Here is a 21,182-nt window from a genome sequence, read left to right as displayed (position 1 = left end):
TTTCCACCCATAGCCTACCCATTGCTAGAGCAAGAAAAAAAGAGGCCGGTCCCAGGGGAAAAGCAAGTGAAAAGAAGGAGAACCAAACGCGTCGCCGACCCGTTTCCCCGCACCCTCCCCGCGTCCGTCTAACGCGACCGACCGCGCACCCGGCCACCGTAGCCAGCAGTGCGGCCTGGCCGCCAGTACGCAATACCGCGTGCTCCACCCAGGCCGGAAGCTTCCGGAGACCGCCCTGCGTGCCGTGACCATCCTCCGCCCCAACCCAACCCAATCTCCTCCCCACTACGCACGCCACCCCTCCCCGACTACTTATACGCGCTCCCCGTCGATCTATTCCCCACTCCGCCCCACTTCCTCCCTCCTCTCGATTTCGATTGGAATCGGAGCCAGCTCCGCTGCCTGATTTTAGCCGGCCGGCCCCGGCCCCGTCTCCGTCCCCATGGCGTCCAAGCGGATCCTCAAGGAGCTCAAGGACCTGCAGAGGGATCCCCCCACCTCCTGCAGCGCCGGTAATTTTCGCCGCCAGATCTACTTATTTATTGCCAGCTAGCTCTACTTATTTACTGCCACTTTCATGGAAGATCCCTCGGTGACAGATGCATGTGTGATGATTTGTCGTTTCCGTGGCCTCGTTGCTAGATATATGTATGTCGATTAATTGAGAGGATCTACTTGTTTGCTAGAACTGTAGTCCCGGGGAATCGAGCGCTTTTGGAAATTTCTGTGTATAGCCGGGAGAAATTGCGGTAACCAGTAAGGATCTCAAAGGGAGGGCAAACCGTTGTGGACCAACTGGTCGCTGGTCATCCTGAGCCGATACAGTTAGCCTACTGGCACACATAAAATGGTAGTTGTACTGTTCCTGCAAGAAAAACTGTGGCAATGGACCAAACACCTACTGCAAATAGTCATGCTCGCCTTCATTTCTTTCGTATCTGTGCTCCCGGTTTAACATGGTACTTCCCCCTTTTGAACACGTAATCAGTAATTACATTTTTACATATGCTTGGACGTGGACGCGTGGGGTACCCATTAATATGAAAAGTTTTAGTCCAGCATTCCATAACATGTTAGCCTGTGGGGCACCCATGAATACGCATGGTTGTAGTCAAGCATTCCTGAACGTCTTAACCTTGGAAGTACTTCCGTGGTAGTTTGCTAAGATAATGTGTTGTTACCGTACTGTTATCGAAGTATCATACTTGGCTACCGATTTGTTGGCAAAATTTCTTCTAGCTGCATAGACACTAAAAATGATGAGGACTTCCTGATATGATCGACAGTTACTCATTCTTACAGCATCTGGACTTCTGGTTTAACATAGTAGTTACCATCTTGAACAAGTAGTCAATCATTACATCATTACATCTTGATGGAATGAAAACATAAACATTGGGGCTATCTGTAGTAAATAGTTCTTGCGTGAATGCGTGGGGTACCCCTGAATATTCTTAAAACATTCTAACCTGGGAAGTACTTCTGTGGTAGTCTGCTATTGCTAGTAATAATGTGTTGTTACCATGCTTTTTTTTGAAGTATCACATTATGGCAATTCAAATTGAGGCTCCAATGAGTGACTAAAACATATGGTTTCACTGAACAGGCCCTGTGGCAGAAGATATGTTCCACTGGCAAGCAACGATCATGGGCCCATCGGAAAGCCCATATGCTGGTGGTGTATTTTTGGTTACTATTCACTTCCCCCCAGACTACCCATTCAAACCACCGAAGGTATGTAGTCAATATCACTTCCAGTGCATGCAATGTTCTGAAATCATTCCTAGGAGGATACAAGAGTGCCTTCTCAATTCTGTACCTCTCTGAGCTTTCCCAAAGCCCTGATATAAGAAACTTCCTTGCCAGCGTCGTGCAGAAATTCCCCTCATATTTGCCAATGCATGCTTAATTAGTCTGTCAGCCTGGTAAAATGTAAAGTTGCTTAGGCCAGAGACAGATGAATGGTTCATCTTTTAGCACCTCCCTTTTCTGTTTGCATCTTACTGAACCTGTATACCAAAACATAGTACTAACTGGAGTATTAAGCTTGCTGAATTTTTGTCAATGCATGCTTAATTAGTCTTGTCACAATTCAAGGCCTTGGCTTGTACTGTGGATGATTATTCCATAATGGTGATGATCTAATTTATTTATTGAGATCATTAGAGAAGCTGCCAGCTAGGACATAACTGCTCTAGAATGGGAATTCAGATGCATGTTACATAACCAGGAATACCTCTCCTGCTTGTCACTTATGTTGTTTTTCTGTTCCATGTTAATGTTCTTTGTCAGGATAAAGTATTTGTGCAGTAGCAATGGTCTAACTGGAGTATTAAGCTTGCCAAATTTCTTTTAACAATTTGTGTAAATCTGGAATACTTATCTTGAGCTCCAAAGTCATCTAGCTAAATTCTTATGGAAATAATTTTGCAGGTTGCATTTAAAACAAAGGTTTTCCACCCAAATATCAACAGCAATGGGAGCATCTGCCTTGATATCTTGAAGGAACAATGGAGCCCTGCATTGACAGTTTCAAAGGTGACGTGATTCTTCTTTTCATGGTTTTGTAACAAACCTGGTCATGCCAACCAAGAGCGATACCTGTCATTGAGCTGGAGCTCCAGCAGTTTTAATTCTTATAGCTTAGACAAAGCATGTCAAAGTTAAACGCCCACCTTGCAGCATTTGTTCTCCAGTTGCACGTTTACCTGACAAGCCCCTATTTCCAGGTGCTCCTTTCAATCTGCTCTCTACTAACAGACCCGAACCCCGACGACCCGTTGGTTCCGGAGATTGCACACATGTACAAGAGTGATCGTGCGAAGTATGAGTCCACAGCGAGGAGCTGGACCCAGAAGTATGCAATGGGCTGACCTTGTGAGCCTAGGTGGAGGATGATGTTGGAGCCATCTTCGCTTGTTACACCTAATGTATCTTTGTTCCTGTTCTGCTGCTGCTATATGGGATTGTACTGTCCACCTACCTGACTGAATTCAAGTGTCATATTGTGAAGTGATGGCAGAAGGCCTCTATGGGTCTATGGGTGCACCCATCCAACAAATTAATAGAGATGGGAACTGAAACTAAAGTTGTTCCGTTGCTTAACCTGATTGGTGTCCTCGTCTTTTCCCCCTTATTTACTGGATGTTGTGAATGCTACTCTTGCATTTGTTGCTGATGAAGCTTAAAATGACTTATTGTTAGATGTAAAAATCTAAAACATACGTAAAATTGCCTGACATCATTTTGTTGGTTTTTTGCTATGATGGCCCTGTTTGGATCTATGGGTTAGAGTTAGTTTCAGCTAGTTTGGGCTCAAATAGCCCTAAAGTATCCAAACATTAGGCTTATTTTAAGCTAGTTGCATTTAACCCACCCAAAAAACTATCCCACCCAAGAGATACTAATTGGACCTAGTTTTTCTAGTGCATTTATTGTCAATCTAATATTGGCCCTGTTTGGATACTCTAACACAGTTAGAGTTAGAGTTATTTTCTAAACCATTCTAACCCAAATAAGCACCTCTACACCGGGATAGTTAGGTTAGATGGAACTAACCCACTCTAACTCTCCCTGTTTGGATACTTTTGAGTTATTTGAGCCTCCAACTAACTCAAACTAGCTCTAACCCCATGATCCAAACAGGACAATTGTCATCCAAACACCTGTTTGGTTAGAGTTAGTTAGTCATGAGTTGAAAACTAACTCTAACCTCTAGCTAGCTAAGTTAGAGTATCTAAACAGAACCGATGTTTGATCTGAATGGAAACACTGAATGCCCACTCTATTCAACCAGAACCCTATTTTTCTAGTTCTTATGATGCACCGGGAGCTTATAGACAAAAAAAAAAACTAATCAGTTTAATAGTCCCTTATGGCTACGGTGGAACCTCGATCAATGTGTCATTGGGTCAAGAGAAGCTTTGATTGAAGTTCAATATGAATCTTTGGATACTTATCATGATATTTATGGTCCGGTTAAGGGCAACTCTAATATGGATTACCGAATTGACCACAAATGTTTGGACCGCTTGTTAAGGGCTGCTCTAGTTCATCAAATCGACCGCAAATGCCTGGACTGCTTGGGCCAAAGACAAGAGCAAGTCCGATCATCAAATCAACCACAAATGTTTGGACTTTCCAGCCCGAACACTTACCCATCCAATGGCTTCTCGTCCGGACACTTTTACCCATCCAGTGATAGTTAAATAAAATGTTTATATCGGTTTAGATGTCCGAAATCTTATAAACCAGCATCAGCCTTGGGGGAGATTTAGGAGTCCAGACATTCAGCATGTTGAACTCTGACAACACAGACCCATGATGTCCAAAATCTTGCAAACCACCATCAATCCTGGAGGGAGATTTAGTGAGTCCGGACATCCAACTCTGACAGCACGGACCCATCCAAAACCCCTCTCCCCGTCTCGAGAACCCTCTATGCATTCAGAGCGAACGTGGCCGGCGTGGAACTCGGGAAGCCTACTCCGGAGCTCTCCATCCAACCTGTCGCTCTGCCTAGCTATTTAAGCCGGCCGGCCATGCCCCAATACCCTACCCCTCGGAGCCCTTCACCCACCGCCCGAGTTGCCGCCAAACCACCCCTTCTCACCTTGTCCAAGCCCCTTCGCATCCTCGTCCGCCAGTGGTAGCAATGGCTGGAAAACGCTCATTCGTGGTGGGGGCAGCTCTCGCCAGGGTGCCACATGGAAATCATCGTAGAGATCTACCTCACGGCTGGCCCGCATTATGGTGGGCCAACCTCCATGTTCTACGGAGTGAGCTCAGAGGAGGAGGAGGAGAATGATGATCCCATGGTCATGACCGAAGTCGCGATGGAAGGCGCTCGTGCCGGTGGAGGAGCCGCCAGTGACCGGGTTCATCTTGTTGCAGGTGGAGCATACAAATGGTGCTAACAGAGGAGTAGCAGGCGCCCGTGGATTAGCATTCAATGTCCGTGTTCAGACTGCTACATGCAGAGCAGCAGTATAATATGTCGCTCCTGGAGGAGCATCGATTGCAGAGGAGCAGCTGGAGGCGGAGGGGCCACCTGACGCTGCTATCGCGGCAATGGCTCTGGTGGATCCGAGGCTTTGTCGACGTGAATTGGGCGGTGCTTGCATTGGCAGCTCCACATCAATGAGAAAGAGCGCAACCGGCTCTTCGATGGGCCAGAGGTGGAGGACGGCGATGCGTCGGAGTACCACCGCGACAATGCCAAAGAGACATTTATCGTTAGCTCCCCCTCGTTCGTGCTGACTGCCAATGATAAGAGGCCGGTTCATCCCGCACGGACTGTCGACCTCACCTCTAACGAGAGGAGTAGAGTAGGGTTTTTATTGTTTTTTGTTAGGGTTCTCTTGTTACCTAAAAATTATTTCGAAATCAATGAAAATTCGGTGTCCGTTTGATTATTTCGATTGGATGCCTTGCGCTCCACCCGCTATCTGCGAACATGTCCTGACATGTCCGTATATATTTGATGTTGTCCATTTGATGATGCGTCTTCAAGTTGCCCTAATCTGTTTGTACGGATCTAGTTTTGTTGGCCGAAAGTCTAACGCGGCAGCTCGCAGCTCACATGTTCGCTTCGGCACGCGATGGCTCGCATGCCCGCATCAAACGCACTATATTTTTCTGTAGTTTATTTATTGCTTTATTTATGTGAAAGATGTCCTCGCTAGTGCTTACCTGATCTGTGAGGAAAAACGAACCCTTAGACATGATGAATGCCATGGCGGTTGGTGGATCGACTACTCTCTCTGATCCATATTTGTTGTCGCTGTTTTAGTATAACTTCAGTGCAAAAACGAGTAAACCTGAAGAGTATGTACATGTATACAACTGCAGAAACAAAATTATATGTGGGGGTCACTCGATATCATTTTCATTCCGGGCCAATTTGCATGGCTTCCCTAAAAAGGGTAAGGGCAGATTACCTCATCGAGCAAATTCTAGAGAGATAAAGCTAAAGAAGGCGACGAAAGGAAAAGGTAAAGATCAGAGAGAGAGAGAGAGAGAGAATGAAGGAGCGCTGCTTTTTGTGCACAGCCCCCAAGCAGCAATGAGATTTGCGTTAAGATGGCGTGATTAGAACACCGGTCTGCCTACTCTTTTACAGCCTCCATGAGTTGTCTGACAGCCACAAGGATCAACAACTTTCAAGGGACGGGCTCCGTTGAGAGATGGTCACGAGGTGCTGGGCCATGGTCGGCAGGGGAGTAGGACAGGGAGTGCTCGCTGGATCCACCGTTGCAAGATGATGCCTGCCGACTCCAGCATCAAACGGCAGCAGGATTAGCACAACCGGATTAGCGTCTTCCCTTTCCCAAAAGGCAGGTTTAGTGCCCCTCATCTGGATGATAGCACTACTGATCTAGTACATCTTCCTCATGATTGATCTCACAAAAGATGAGGAACCAAAGCCACCAGCTGTGGATTCCGCTAGAGGACCTGTCATGTCACTTGAAAATTGAAATGAAACAAAGATGCCAAAACCATAGCCAGTACCACTTCAGAGGATGAAAGGAGCATCCAGATCTTCTTGTGTTTCGCCAAAGATTTCACTGTAAACTGACTCAAACTTCCGTAATGCTAAAAATCTGACACCATATTTTTAAGCATGGAAAATCGAAATGAGCTGGATTTGACATGCTTGCCAACTAAACTTGAACATCCTTGGCAAAAACAAATTGCCATAAAAGACGTTCGATTTGCCATGGTAAAAAAATCTGACGTCAGATTTGTAGTGCTGTCCTTCAAACTTTACACGAGAATGCCCGATCTGGTAACAAGTAAAGCCATTGCAAGCAGCAATAGAGAACAACAACAACCTAACTCGCATCTCCGAAAGAAGGGGAACATACGCAAAGAAAAAGCGGTGCCTAACAGGTGTGAAGAACAAGGCACAAGAAAGAGCAATTCACAACTCAACCGTTTGAAGGCTATGACACATGCACCTCATTGTACTTTTGCGTGCTTGTACTTTGGCTCAGTTATATACAAATCACGGGGTGAAGTTATCAATCAAGCAAAGAACCTCTGGGCCATGACATTGACACTAGTCGAAGAGGCAAACAAATGAAGCATAGCATCGCAATGTCCAGTCTGATTTGCATCCCCAGCTGCTGGTGACTGGTGAGGGAACATTGGCTTGTGGATCCTCTCCAAGTTCATCACCATAGATGTAGTAGAGTAATAACCAAACAAACAGATTCAAATGTCACAGCCCCAGAACGAGATATGTTGCCCTAGTACCATACAATTGTTGTGGTTAGTTGAAGGAAAGGGAACCGACTTGCAGATTCTTCCAGTGCATCTATTGCTAATCTCAAACCATTTACATCCTGTGTGGTACAGCTTCTAACGATGAAGGTAGACTGTAGACCAGCCCATCCAAAAGAATGCAATGGCTAGTGCCTAGTGACCTAACAAAACCGACCAAAACTCAAAGGAGAACAAAGCTTCCTGTATCTGATGATTGCTCAACCTCTAGCTAATAACACTTCCAGATGCTTTCCTTTAGTGTCTTTTCTTGACCCTCCAGAGAGAGAAACATTGTCGGTTCTCCTATACTGGACCGCTGGCATTTGTTTACCAGAGGCCAATTGATGAAGCTGCAAGAATGTGAGCATACTTACTGCAAACACAGTAGCATTACCCAGCACACTACCCATCGTCTCGAATCTTAAAATGTTCTTGGCTAAAGCAAAACTGCAGGATACCACACGCACCACCATGTTTGAACCATGCCCCCTGCGATCCTCCTCATCTTCCCCTGATTGGCTGTGCATCCCATACACATCTTCGGGCGAGACAAAATGGCTCTTGTCACGCACATCACCCACAAAACCCAAGGCTTCCTCAATGACTCCATGCCCCTTTCCTCTATGTTCAGCCAACCTTGCAGCAAGGAGAATACGACTTTGCTGCACCCTAGCAATCGCGGCATCTCGATCGGCACGCTGTTGTGACTGAACATCCTGCAAGCCAATGTGACACAAATAAGCAACATATTGTTTTTCAATCAGGGAATATTTGGTACCAGATATCTAGCTACATCATATTAAATATCAGTAGATTTATGTTTGGCATAAATGATCAAGGTGAAGTGGCCCGTCAAACAAAATCATGTAGAAGTGCTTAATTTCACAGATGTAGAGAGAAGGTAGCTTATCTTGACACTTGCAATTGCTCCCGCATAAAGCAGCCTTATGTTCCCAACTCATTCGGCTAAGACTCGATCATGTATGGTAAGAAATTGTACATCACATACATTGGAATAAAATGAGGGACATGGCAACAATTTTAACAATTTAGAGTTCCTATTGATACCTTATACAAGAGGACGACCAGGAAGAAGCTACATGGGTAACTACCATTAGCCAGAAGACAGTAAGCTACATGGCTAACAACCTGTAGCAATCGTGTGTCTTCGTACCATTATCGGCTACAAGGGAACGAGAGGTCCCAATTCAACAGATAAGATTCTCCCGGTGTATGTTAGAACTATCGAGTGAAGACGCATGCGGACAGGAGTGAATCTGGCACTCAAATCACACGAGGACAAAATTGGCGGAGAATACAAAGGCTTGTGATAACGAAACACAACAGAGACAAACAAACAAAGCTAGCATCCAGCTCACAAATATGTGGCTTAATATCGTTGCTTTCCACATGGACGCACTCTCAAACAAGGAACATCTGTAGACCAAAACACAGAACAGCAATAATGAGTGAGAAGGCCGACCTAGTTTGCCTGAATAAGATGTATGCTCATGACAATAATAATGAAAATGGCAGTAACAATTGTTCATCTGAATCTGGATTTATGGATCAGCACGGTGGAGTCATCAGCCCCACAAAGAGAACAAACTGTCTAATTGCACAAGGGAGGAAGCAAAAGCATGATAACAACAACCTCTTCCACTGTATCATCAACTGGAGGTGGTTCTCGCACGCGGTATCAACGACCCACGGATTTTTCAACCTAGAGGAAAACGAGGAGGAGGAGGAGGAGGAGGTGAGGGAACTCACGCGAAGGAAGTGGAGGTGGCCCTCAAGGTCCTCGAGCGCGGCGCGGATGGCGTGCAGGCCCCGCGCGTCCGCCATGGCCGCCGCCGCCGCGGCAAGGTCGACGTGCCCTCCCCCCTGCGGCGGCCGCTGCCCCTTGAGGATTACGTGGCCGTTGGGGGCGCCCCGGCAGCGGCAGGCCGGAAGGCCGGCGCAGGCGGAGAGGGCGAGGATGGCGTGGCTGAGCTTGTCGTGGAGGTCCCAGATGCGCTCCTGCAACGCCTCCGCCTCCGCTTCCGTCGCCGGCGTCTCCCAGTCCCATCTCATCTCATTCACGCGATTCGCTCGTCGCCGTTGGAGAGAAGAGGGGGGGTGGGGGGCTGAAGAAGGCAGGCAGGCACGCGGGCACCCCGGCGCACGACGGGTGGAGCTTTTCTTCTCCTCCCCTTCTGTTGACAAAATAACCTTTTTCTTTGGGTTTCCTTTTTCTTTTTCTCTTTGCGTTCCTAATTGCTTTGTGTCATGTGGTGGTGATGATGCTGTCATGAGAAGGAGGAATCATCAGGAATTATGCATTTCCAAAATGTAATGCAAGTTTTTACTTGTACTTTCAGATCATTGAGGTAACATGTGGCAAATCCGTTATTCGAAAAAAAAAGTGACGGATCCTTTTTCGAAAGATCCAGACGTACTGGCTTTTCATTGGCTTAGCAGGAGAGAGTTACAAAATTTGTGATCAAATGATCAATGAAGGAAAAACGAATTACAGAGGCGTAGTAGGAGGGAGCAGCATGGGCCCTCTCTCCCTCCGCTGTTATAGCAAAAAACCTAGGTCTATTCCTCACGTTATATCCCCGAAAAGGGGCGCTATGGCATGTGCTCCGGCGAGTCTCCATTGCTCGATGTCTCTCCGGCAGGCCTCTATTACACTGAGTGCACTTGGCGTCTTTCCTCTGAATGTGCATCTGTTTCTTTCAAGCCAGATTTTCCAGGCGATCAAAGCCACCATGGTCTTGACACCTCTTCTTTCCCTTGGCGCCGCGGAGTTGAGAATTGCGACGACAGTTTCGGTTGTTGTGGTGCTTGCACCCCAGGAGGCCGGGGAGAGTGTCGCACAGCCCTCCCAGGTGGCCGCCTTTACCCAAACTTCCCTCGATGTGTTGCACTCCCAAAGCAGGTGGAAGGAGGACTCGAGGTTGCGGCAGCAAAGCTGGCAGAAATAGGGATTCCCCCAACCTCTACGTTGCAGGCGATCGTTGCACCACAGCCGGTTGTGGTGAAGCAGCCAGAGATAGAACTTGATCTTTCCAGGTGCCCAGATCTTCCACACCAAGCTTTTCATGGCCGAGGTTGGTCGCGAAGGGAGTTGAGAGGTGTACGCTGACCTCGCCGTGTAGTGCTCACCGGCTCTCCAGGTGATCTTGTCCTCGACCCCTTGCTGCAACACCAAGCTGGCTGCTCTGATGCGACGCTGCAGCAGCACGACCTGGGGGATGATATCCAGGTTGTTGCCGCGCCTAAGGTCCATGATCCATCTGCCATCGCGTGTCGCCTCCGCCATCGTGCGGTTCTTCCTGGTTGAGCGTCGGAAAAGGTCGGGGTAGTCTTGCCGTAGTGGTTGCTCGCCGAGCCAGGAGCAGTGCCAGAAGAGGGCTCTGTTGCCGCCGCCCACTGTCATCGTCGTTGCCGAGGCGAAGAGTGCTCGATCCTTGTCGCAAGGCAGCTCCAGGCGTGCCCATGGCCTTGCCGAATCCGTCCACGCCAGCCAGAGCCAACGGAGGCGTAAGGCACGCGCGAACCGCTCCATGTTGGGGATGACGAGGCCGCCATGCTCGACCGGGGACGTGACGAGCCGCCAGTTTACTTTGCATCTACCGCCGGTGACTTCTTCGTCTTGTGCCACAGGAACCGACGTCACGCTTTGTCGACGTCCTTGTAGAATTTCTTTGGGATTTGCAGGACAGCCATGGCGAAGGATGGTATCGCAGAGAGGACGTACCTGACCAGCACACAGCGCCCTGCGATCAGCAGGAGCCGGCCTTTCGAAGCCGCCAACCTTGCGCGGATGCGATCGAGGAGGTACTGAATGTGCACGAGCCGTAGCCTGCAGATGCAGAGCGGAAGACCTAGATACCTGATCGGGAAGCATACTCTAGCACCGCCGAAGTTCTGAAGGACGTCTATGAGGTCTACATTGCCGCAGTTTAGGGCTGCCGCCGACGATTTTTGAGGGTTGCCGCGCAGTCCCGTCGCCTCCCCGAACCCTGCCAGGGGCTGCATGATGGCGTCGATCTCCTGGCGCACTGGATTTGCGAAGAAGATCGCGTCGTCCGCGTATAATGTGACGCGCAGGCACGCGGCGCCGGTCGGCAGGGACGCGATGGCGCCGTCCTGCTGCGCCGCCTCCAACAGCTGGTGGAGGGGATCAATCGCCAGGATGAAGAGGATCGGCGAGAGTGGGTCCCCCTACCGCAGTCCCCGCTGATGGAGGATCGCAGAGCCCGGGTCTCCGTTGAGCAGGCAGGCGAAGGACGCGGTGGGAGGAGCAGTGTGATCCAGTCCCGCCAGTGCGCCAGGAAGTTCATGCGTTGCAGCAGCTCGAGTATGCATTCCCATGATACCGTGTCGAATGCCTTAGCGATGTCGGTCTTTAGCAGGAGCATCGGTTATTTCTTCCTTTGAAACTGCCGCAGCACGCTCTAGACATAGAGGACGCTATCATGAATACCCTTCTTCTTTTGGAAAGCGCTCTGGGCCGGCGAGATAAGCTGATCAAGCACACCCGCTAGCCTGATTGAGAGCACTTTGACGATTAGCTTGGCCACCGAGTGGATTAGACTGATTGGGCGGAAATCCGACAGTTTTGTTGCGCCATCTTTCTTTGGCAGAAGGATGATCATGGCACGGTTCAGAGCCGCAAAGTCACCTCCGGCGAGCTGATAGAATGCATGGAAGACCGCCATGACGTCCGCCTTGATCGTGTGCCAGCATGCTCGAAAGAAGGCCCCGCTGAAGCCGTCTGGCCCTGGTGCCTTCTCGACCGGAGACGCGCAGATTGCCGCCCAGACCTCTTCTTCTATGAAGGGGTTGTCGAGGCCTTCCCCAGTTTGCAGACGAGGCAGCTGAATCCTTTCCCTGCTGATCGTCTTGGTCCTTCTTTCCTTGCTGCCCATTAGGGTGGTGAAGTGGTCGTGGATCATTTCTGCCTTCTCTTTGTGATCCGTGGCTTGTTTGCTCTCTGACTATAGGCAGTGTATGTAGTTCTTCCTTCTTCGGGAGTTGATCTTGGCCTGGAAGAATGCTGTCTTTGCATCACCCGCCTTGAGCCAGGTAGTCCGTGCAGCTTGCCTCTTCCTCACTCATTCAAGAGCCGCGAGTTCAACTATCTTCAGCTTCAGGGTTTTCCTCAGCCAGAACTCTCTTTGTGTTAGTTGGCGCCTCTCCTACGCCACATCTAATCTCAGCACCACCTCAGACTCAATGTGAAATTGTATTTTTGTGTTGTTGAAGATGCTCTTGGCCCAGATCTTTAGATCTGCTGCTGTTCGTTTTAGCTTGATCTTCATCCCGGTGAAAGGGCAGCAGTGGTTTACTGTCCTTTGCCATGCCCTCTGGACTGTCTGCTGAAAGTGCGGGAATTTTTGCTAGAAGGATTCAAATTTGAAGACTTCTTTGCACGGTGGCACCGCGGCATCCGTGAGCAACAGGGGTCAGTGATCAGAGCAGGAAGTGGATGTGGCCATAAGTGTGTAGGAGGGGAAGATTGCCTCCCATTCTTGGTTGCAGAAAACTTTGTCGATGGCAACGAAAGTAGGGTTTTCCCTCTCATTACTCCATGTGAAGCGCCTGTTTTTGCACTTTATCTCTCTCAAGTAAGCCCGGTCGATTGCATCTCTGAATCTGCTCATCATCCTTCTATTGATGTTATGGTTGCTCTTATCCCTTGCCTCGTAGATGATGTTGAAGTCACCGTTGATCAGCCATGGCTCGCCAAGGGGTGGCCTACTTCTGCTCAACTCCTCGAGGAATTCGTCCTTTATGGTGTCGTTAGTTGGGCCGTAGACAGTGGTGATCCAGAAGGAGAGGCCACCGTGGGGGAGGAACGCTCTGGCAGTGATGGAGAATTTCCCAACTGACTGTGTGGCGATTGTGATCTTGGTGGAGTCCCAGAAGATCGCGGCGCTGCCTCGGGTGCCCAACACTGGCAGCACGACGCAGTTGTCGAGTCTGCGGCGTCCTACCTCCCTGACCATCTCCGGCGACCAGGCGTCGATCTTCGTCTCTTGCAAGCATAGCAGAGCGAGGCTGTGGGCGTCGGCTTCCTCGCAAATGGTGGCCCTCTTCGCCGGAGAGTTCAGTCCACAGACGTTCCAATTCATTATTGGGATGGTTGTGTTACTCATGAGGCAAACAAAGCATGCTCCGACGACGAAAATGTTACTACTGCAGAGATGAACCGAGTACAAGCACGCCACCTATCGATCGGGGAGAGCCAGTGTCCACCAATAGGCCCCAAATTACACTGGCATCTAGCTAATCCTTATAGCCCAACACTAATCATGAAGTAAAAACCTAACACAGACTGACTAAGGGCCAGTTGCCACCGGAGGCTAACTAAACTAGTGTCTAACATGGACTACTCTTGGGCTGCGCCGTTTGGGCCGGCCAGGCTGGCCATGGTGCGCAGCGCCTGGACGTCGAGGCGCGTGAGCTTGGCAATGTAGTCGTTGTCGCCCTCCGAAAGCGGCTCGTCGAAGTGCCGCAGCAGCGCCTCCACCGCCTTCATCGTCATTCGCTCTCTTGGACCGAGCACGCCGAGCTCATTGACCAGGCGCAGGGTGGCCCGCTGTGCGATCGGGGTGGAGGAGTGGTTGGCCGCCTGGCGGGCGCTGTGCCTGACGGGGGCCGATGGAGCGCGTGTCTTGGGCGGCGCTGATGGCTTGCGGGCTGGTGGCGCAATGGCGACGAGGGTTTCCGGGGCGTCGCGGAAGAGGAGCCGGGCGGCGGCGCCGTCTTGCCCGATCTGCATCTGCTGCACCTGGTGTGTCACCGTCCCGAGCTCAGTCGTGGTTGCGGCCGGGGGAGCCGTTGTCTTGTACGCGTGGACCACATCAGATGGCATGCATGCAACGGGTCCACCGGTGGTCAACGCCTTTGCACCGCTGGCGCCTGCGTGGTTAATGTCGAACTCCAGCGGGACGGCGAGGGCGTCCGCGATGACCTCCTCGAGTTCAGCCTGCGCGAGGTTGACGCGTGGTGGGGGAGGGAGCTGGGTGTCTCCGTTGGTGAAGAACGCGGCAACGGGGTCGACGTCGTCGCGGCTCCGCTGCGCAGATGGAGGAGCCGGTGGTGAGGGAGCACGACGCAGCGGCAGAGGGGGGGTGGCGCGGATGGTGACCTCCCGCCCGTGGCAACCCTTGCCGCGGTGCCTGCTGGTGGGGGTGCGGCTGCGCTGGCGCGGCTGTTGGGAGTGCTCCTTTGCCGCCGCCGGGGCCCAGCCGAAGTGCCCACGACCCAGCAGCGTATCTTCCCACGAGCACCGGCCGCCGCGCTCGCTGTCGTGGTCGTCGTGGTCCCTGCAGCCGGCCCCACGCTGCAGCCTGTGGCAGCCCGAGGAGGCCACCGATGGCGGCTGGCGGCGCCCTTGGCCGTCCTCGATGTGCCTGGTCCACGTCGCCGGGTACGCCGCCGGGAAGGGAGCGTCATCGCCCGACTCCGACGAGGGGAGGCCGCTCTGGCGCGAATGAGAGGACTGCGGCGTGCGGGGAGTCCAGTCCTCGATCCTGTCGACGTGCACCAGCAGCTCACGGCGCCTGATGCTGAGCAGGGGCGCCACCTGGCGGCTCGGTGGCGAGAATCCGAGCATGGCCTCGACCCGGCCCGCTCCACGGGCCGCGCGCCAGATCTCGCGCTTGGTGGGGATGTGCGCGATGTCGGTCGTCCATACCCAACGGGCGAAGGACTTGGTGTGCCCGCGCTCGTGGGTGCGGCTATCCAGGCGATCGACAATGCAGAGGTCGCTGAGGACCTCTTCCGCCCCCTCTAGCGACCACAGCTGCATGGGCATGCGCTCGATGACGATGCAGACATGGAGAGTGCAGTCGTTCGGCACCTCGTGCTCATCTTCATGCCACCCCTTGACCGCGAACTCGATGCCGTCAACCTTGACGACACCGCGGCGGACGGCGTTCTCCTTGTGCGCCGGGAGCTCGAAGTGGACCAGGAAGTCCTCTGGGTCGTGGCTGGTGATGCGCAGCTGATGTGGCGGCGTGTGGAGCTGCTCCTCGATGGCGCGGCCAACCGACATGGGGCTGCCGGCGTGCTGCTGCGCCGCGGCCGTGAGGAGCACGACGTGCTTCCGAAGCAAGAACTCCTGGTGCTCCATGGCCGGGGTGGCGACGACGACCTTGTGGCTCGATCTGGGGCGGCGAGAGGGGTCGGTGAGGAAGGCCTGGCGATCCATGCCGGTGGGGTGCGCGGCCGGTGGCGGCGGTGTCAGGAAGCGTAGCCGTTCCCTCACTGGGCCGCGGTTGGCGCCATTCGCCCCGCGTCGCTTCTTTGGGTTATTTGGGCACTCTCTACCAAAATGGCCTTGCAGCTTGCAGATGATGCATCAGAGTTGGTCACGACAGTCAATGCGGCGGTGCTCAGTACTGAGGCATCTGAAGCAGCGGCCGACGAATTGGCTTAAGAAGGCAGTGTGACCCGCGTCCTCCTTAATGGCGGAGCGCCTACCCATCCCCCTCGGCTGGCGACGCCTGGAGTTGCCCGAAGATCTACTGAGCACGCGGCATTGCTGCTTTGATTTAACCTCCGTCCATCCATCCTCCTCGCCCGAAGAGGAAGTGGACGGTGCGGGGGAAGGCACAACCACGATGGATTTGAGCCGGCAACTCCCGGGGCAGGGGTGCTCCGCATGGACCGCTGACCCGCGCGCGGCTCCCGCCTTGGAGCTCTCGCCAAGCAGCCGGAAACGCGTCGGAGAGCCGGGGCGAGCCGTTGACGCCAGGGGGGCGGCGGAGCGACCAGTGCCAACGAAGGACCGCTGGATCTTGGCAGATCTGACACGGTCGCTGGGGCGCCCTGCTCCGATCCGGCGCTGCGCGGGGAGCTGGCCGCACGGTGGGATCCAGTTGGGGACTGCGGGCTCATGGCCGGCGGGTTTGGTGGTGCCCCGTCCCGAGCGGGCAGGGACGGAGGCTGGTGGCCGCCGCGGCCGGAGTGGCGCGTGGCGCGGGAGGGGTAGAGGGACCGCTCATCAAGGGTTCGCATGATATATTTTGACGACCCAACTAAATAACCACCAGGATGTTGATTCCGTGAGTGCACCAGGTGACGGATCTTAAAATATACTACTAGCGGCAGCTAATATGAAACAGAGAGTACCAAAAAGAAGGGGGGGGGGGTCATTAACAAAATGGACGTACATAACAACTTCTGCATTTTTAGAGTTAACTTGCTACGAGAAAGCGAGCTTTATTCATGTAATGTACTTTATTTTTTACTCTTTATATATTAATTTGTTCAAGTATAATTGATATCTACTAATAGTTTGCTTTCGTGAGGAAAGTATATTGGATAATTTGGTTATAAGTATACAAAGTGTGGAGAGAAATTTATTTCTGAATTAGTAAGAAAATACATAAATTGACTCCAATTATGCACTCTAAAAATTTAGAGGCTCCGGAGTATTGATGACAACTTTTGGCCTGCATAAAAATTGTCCTCAAGATGACATAAAATGAAAAAAAATGTTCATTGCAAAACTGCATGTCTCATCAAGGTGAACAAAATTTCTTTTTGGATCATCCCAATCCAAGGTCATATGCAACTTCTACGCACAAATTGTTGTGTTGAGGACAACTTTTGGCCTATACAAAAATGGAGCCCTAAGCTTCTAGGCTTTCTAGAAGCGTGCAATGACCTACACAAATATTCGATCTGGAGGTTTCGGGTTATCTCTGGGTCCTCCAAAGGTGTACAACAACGCATGAAAACTAGTCCATGAAGTTCCGAGCTACCTCTGGGCTATCCAAAAGCTTGCAACATCGTGGCTGAAGGTGACCTGGAGGTTTGAGGCTGACGTGTTTGAATTAGGGTAGATTTGGAGGTAGAGCCAAAATTTAAGTCATTTTCTTGTGCGTAAAGTCTAACCACCTCATATGTGGATGAAAGGTGGCAACCGACTGATACAACAACACATGATCAAACAAATCAATCCACTTCCTTTTTTTATCTATTGTTCTTGGTTGTTCTTCATGTTGGGCGACAGTGAACCTCAAGGCTCTAGTAGCGATTAGGATGACCTATTAAAGCCATAGCCTGGTGGTGATAGCCTCATGTTGACGACAAGTTTTATAAAAGGGGAAAGAGATGGCCTTATCCAGGTGGTTCGAGAATGAGTCACTTCTCTCCTATCATTCGATGAAATGCAAGAAAATTCTAGAGAATGAATTGGGGGCTTGAGGTTGTTTCTACAAAATTGTGGTGACCAGCTCCAAGGCTTTGGATATTTGTGGTTCACATTGCAATGATTTACTAATGTGAATTTTGTTGGGGAACGTAGCATAAATTCAAAATTTTCCTACGTGTCACCAAGATCAATCTATGGAGTCATCTAGCAACGAGGAAGGAGTGGATCTACATACCCTTGTAGATCGCGCGCAGAAGCGTTCAAGAGAACGGGGTTGATGGACTCGTACTCGTCGTGATCCAAATCACCGATGATCCTAGCGCCGAACGGACGGCACCTCCGCGTTCAACACACGTACGGAGCAGCGACGTCTCCTCCTTCTTGATCTAGCAAGGGGAAAGGACAGGTTGATGGAGATCCAGCAGCACGACGGCGTGGTGGTGGAAGTAGCGGGATTCCAACAGGGCTTCGCCAAGCGCTGTGGGAGGAGGAAGATGTGTCATGGGAGGGAGAGGGAGGCGCCAGGGCTCAGGTATGGTTGCCCTCCCTTCCCCCCACTATATATAGGGCCAAGGGAGAGGGGGGAGGCGCGGCCTTGGCCCTTCCTCCAAGGAAGGGTGCGGCCAGGGGAGGAGTCCCTCCTTCCCAAGGCACCTCGGAGGTGCCTTCCCCCTTTAGGACTCTTCCTTTTCCTCTTCTCTTGGCGCATGGTCCTCTTGGGGCTGGTGCCCTTGGCCCATATAGGCCAAGGCGCACCCCCTACAGCCCATGTGGCCCCCCGGGGCAGGTGGCCCCACCCGGTGGACCCCCGGGACCCTTCCGGTGGTCCCGGTACAATACCGGTGACCCCGAAACTTGTCCCGATGGCCGAAATAGCACTTCCTATATATAATTCTTTACCTCCAGACCATTCCGGAACTCCTCATGACGTCCGGGATCTCATCCGGGACTCCAAACAACTTTCGGGTTACCGCATACTAATATCTCTATAACCCTAGCGTCACCGAACCTTAAGTGTGTAGACCCTACGGGTTCGGGAGACATGCAGACATGACCGAGATGACTCTCCGGTCAATAACCAACAGTGGGATCTGGATACCCATGTTGGCTCCCACATGTTCCACGATGATCTCATCGGATGAACCACGATGTCAAGGACTTAATCAATCCCGTATACAATTCCCTTTGTCTAGCGGTACGATACTTGCCCGAGATTCGATCGTCGGTATCCCGATACCTTGTTCAATCTCGTTACCGGCAAGTCTCTTTTACTCGTTCCGTAACACATCATCCCGTGATCAACTCCTTGATCACATTGTGCACATTATGATGATGTCCTACCGAGTGGGCCCAGAGATACCTCTCCGTTTACACGGAGTGACAAATCCCAGTCTCGATTCGTGCCAACCCAACAGACACTTTCGGAGATACCTGTAGTGTACCTTTATAGCCACCCAGTTACGTTGTGACGTTTGGCACACCCAAAGCACTCCTACGGTATCCGGGAGTTGCACAATCTCATGGTCTAAGGAAATGATACTTGACATTAGAAAAGCTTTAGCATACGAACTACATGATCTTGTGCTAGGCTTAGGATTGGGTCTTGTCCATCACATCATTCTCCTAATGATGTGATCCCGTTATCAATGACATCCAATGTCCATGGTCAGGAAACCGTAACCATCTATTGATCAACGAGCTAGTCAACTAGAGGCTTACTAGGGACATGGTGTTGTCTATGTATCCACACATGTATCTGAGTTTCCTATCAATACAATTCTAGCATGGATAATAAACGATTATCATGAACAAGGAAATATAATAATAACCAATTTATTATTGCCTCTAGGGCATATTTCCAACAGTCTCCCACTTGCACTAGAGTCAATAATCTAGTTCACATCGTCATGTGATTAACACTCACAGGTCACATCGCCATGTGACCAACATCCAAAGAGTCTACTAGTGTCACTAAACTAGTTCACATCATCATGTGATTAAGACTCAATGAGTTCTGGGTTTGATCATGTTTTGCTTGTGAGAGAGGTTTTAGTCAACGGGTCTGCAACATTCAGATCCGTATGTACTTCGAAAATTTCTATGTCATCTTGTAGATGCAACTACTACGCTACATTTGGAGCTATTCCAAACAACTGTTCTACTATACGAATCCAGTTTACTATTTAGAATAATCTGGATTAGTGTCAAAGTTTGCATCGGCGTAACCCTTTACGACGAACTCTTTTACCACCTCCATAATCGAGAAAATTCCTTAGTCCACTAGTTACTAAGGATAACTTGACCGCTGTCTTGTGATCCATTCTTGGATCACTCTTGTACCCCTTGACTGACTCATGGAAAGGCACACTTCAGGTGCGGTACACAGCATAGCATACTGTAGAGAGCCTATGATAAAAGCATAGGGGACGACCTTCGTCCTTCCTCTTTCTTCTGCCGTGGTCAAGCTTTAAGTCTTAACTTCATACCTTACAACTCAGGCAAGAACTCCTTCTTTGACTGATCCATCTTGAACACCTTCAAGATCATGTCAAGGTATGTGCTCATTTGAAAGTACCATTAAGAATTTTGATCTATCCTTATAGATCTTGATGCTCAATGTTCAAGTAGCTTGATCCAGGCTTTCCATTGAAAAACACTTTCCAAATAACCTTATATGCTTTCCAGAAATTCTACGTCATTTCTGATCAACAATATGTCAACAAGATATATTCATCAGAAATTCTATAGTGCTCCCACTCACTTCTTTGGAAATACAAGTTTCTCATAAACTTTGTATAAACCCAAAATCTTTGATCATCATCAAATCATATATTCCAACTCCGAGATGCTTACTCCAGTCCCTAGAAGGATTGCTGGAGCTTTGCATACTTATTAGCATCTTTCAGGATTGACAAAACCTTCCGGTTTGTATCACATACAACCTTTCCTCAAAAACGTCGAGGAAACAATGTTTTGACATCCTATCTGCAAGATTTCATAAATAATGCAGTAATCGCTAATATAATTCCAACAGACTCTTAGCATCGCTATGAGTGAGAAAGTCTCATCGTAGTCAACTCCTTGAACTTGTCGGAAAACATCTCAACGACAAGTCGAGCTTTCTTAATGGTGACATTTACCATCATTGTCCGTCTTCCTTTTAAAATCCATCTGCACTCAACAGCCTTATGACCATCGAGCTGTTCTGTCAAAGTCTACACTTTGTTTCCATACATGGATCCTCTCTCGGATTTTATGGCCTCGGGCCATTTATCGGAATTCGGGCCCACCATCGCTTCTCCATAGCTCATAGGTTCATTGTTGTCTAGCAACATGACTTCCAAGACAGGATTACGTACCACTCTGAAGTAGTACGCATCCTTGTCATCCTACGAGGTTTGTTAGTGACTTTCTGAAGTTTCATGATCACTATCATAAGCTTCCACTTCAATTGGTGTAGGTGCCACAGGAACAACTTCCTGTGCCCTGCCACACACTAGTTGAAGAGACGGTTCAATAACCTCATCAAGTCTCCACCATCCTCCCACTCAATTCTTTCGAGAGAAACTTTTCCTCGAGAAAGGACCCGATTCTAGAAACAATCCCTTATTGCTTTCGGATCTGAGACAGGAGGTATACCCAACTGTTTTTGGTGTCCTATGAAGATGCATTTATCCGCTTTGGGTTCAAGCTTATCAGCCTGAAACTTTTTCACATAAGCGTCGCAGCCCCAAACTTTTAAGAAATAACAGCTTAG

The 21,182-nt window shown here is 50.2% G+C and overlaps 4 protein-coding genes across 4 annotated transcripts; 1 reads left to right on the top strand and 3 right to left on the bottom strand.

Annotated features, from left to right (window-relative positions):
- Nucleotides 1-217: 217 nt before the first annotated feature.
- Nucleotides 218-3,103, top strand: LOC125525945 (ubiquitin-conjugating enzyme E2 28). Its single transcript, XM_048690946.2, has 4 exons — nt 218-512; nt 1,607-1,734; nt 2,434-2,538; nt 2,730-3,103. Exons 1-4 carry the CDS (start codon nt 443-445, stop codon nt 2,871-2,873), a joined length of 447 nt encoding a protein of 148 aa, XP_048546903.1. The 5' UTR covers nt 218-442; the 3' UTR covers nt 2,874-3,103.
- A 4,092-nt stretch (nt 3,104-7,195) lies between these two features.
- LOC125522189 (plastid division protein PDV1-like) lies at nt 7,196-9,553 on the bottom strand. The gene is made up of 2 exons (XM_048687276.2): nt 9,037-9,553; nt 7,196-7,982 (listed from the first exon to the last, which is right to left on the bottom strand). Exons 1-2 carry the CDS (start codon nt 9,337-9,339, stop codon nt 7,485-7,487), a joined length of 801 nt encoding a protein of 266 aa, XP_048543233.2. The 5' UTR covers nt 9,340-9,553; the 3' UTR covers nt 7,196-7,484.
- Nucleotides 9,554-10,926: 1,373 nt separating this feature from the next.
- Nucleotides 10,927-12,212, bottom strand: LOC147960207 (uncharacterized). Its single transcript, XM_087533211.1, has 2 exons — nt 11,817-12,212; nt 10,927-11,424 (listed from the first exon to the last, which is right to left on the bottom strand). The coding sequence occupies exons 1-2, from the start codon at nt 12,210-12,212 to the stop codon at nt 10,927-10,929; spliced, it is 894 nt and encodes a 297-aa protein (XP_087389337.1).
- A 510-nt stretch (nt 12,213-12,722) lies between these two features.
- Nucleotides 12,723-13,391, bottom strand: LOC147960206 (uncharacterized). Its single transcript, XM_087533210.1, has one exon. The coding sequence runs from the start codon at nt 13,389-13,391 to the stop codon at nt 12,723-12,725; it is 669 nt and encodes a 222-aa protein (XP_087389336.1).
- Between the last annotated feature and the right edge of the window lie 7,791 nt (nt 13,392-21,182).

This window comes from Triticum urartu, chromosome 7A (genome assembly GCF_056163025.1).
Source record: "Triticum urartu cultivar PI428250 chromosome 7A, HENAU_Tu73, whole genome shotgun sequence".
In the NCBI taxonomy this organism is placed as follows: domain Eukaryota; kingdom Viridiplantae; phylum Streptophyta; class Magnoliopsida; order Poales; family Poaceae; genus Triticum; species Triticum urartu.
The sequence above is the reverse complement of the archived record's forward strand: the minus strand, read 5'-3'. Positions and strand labels throughout refer to the sequence as shown.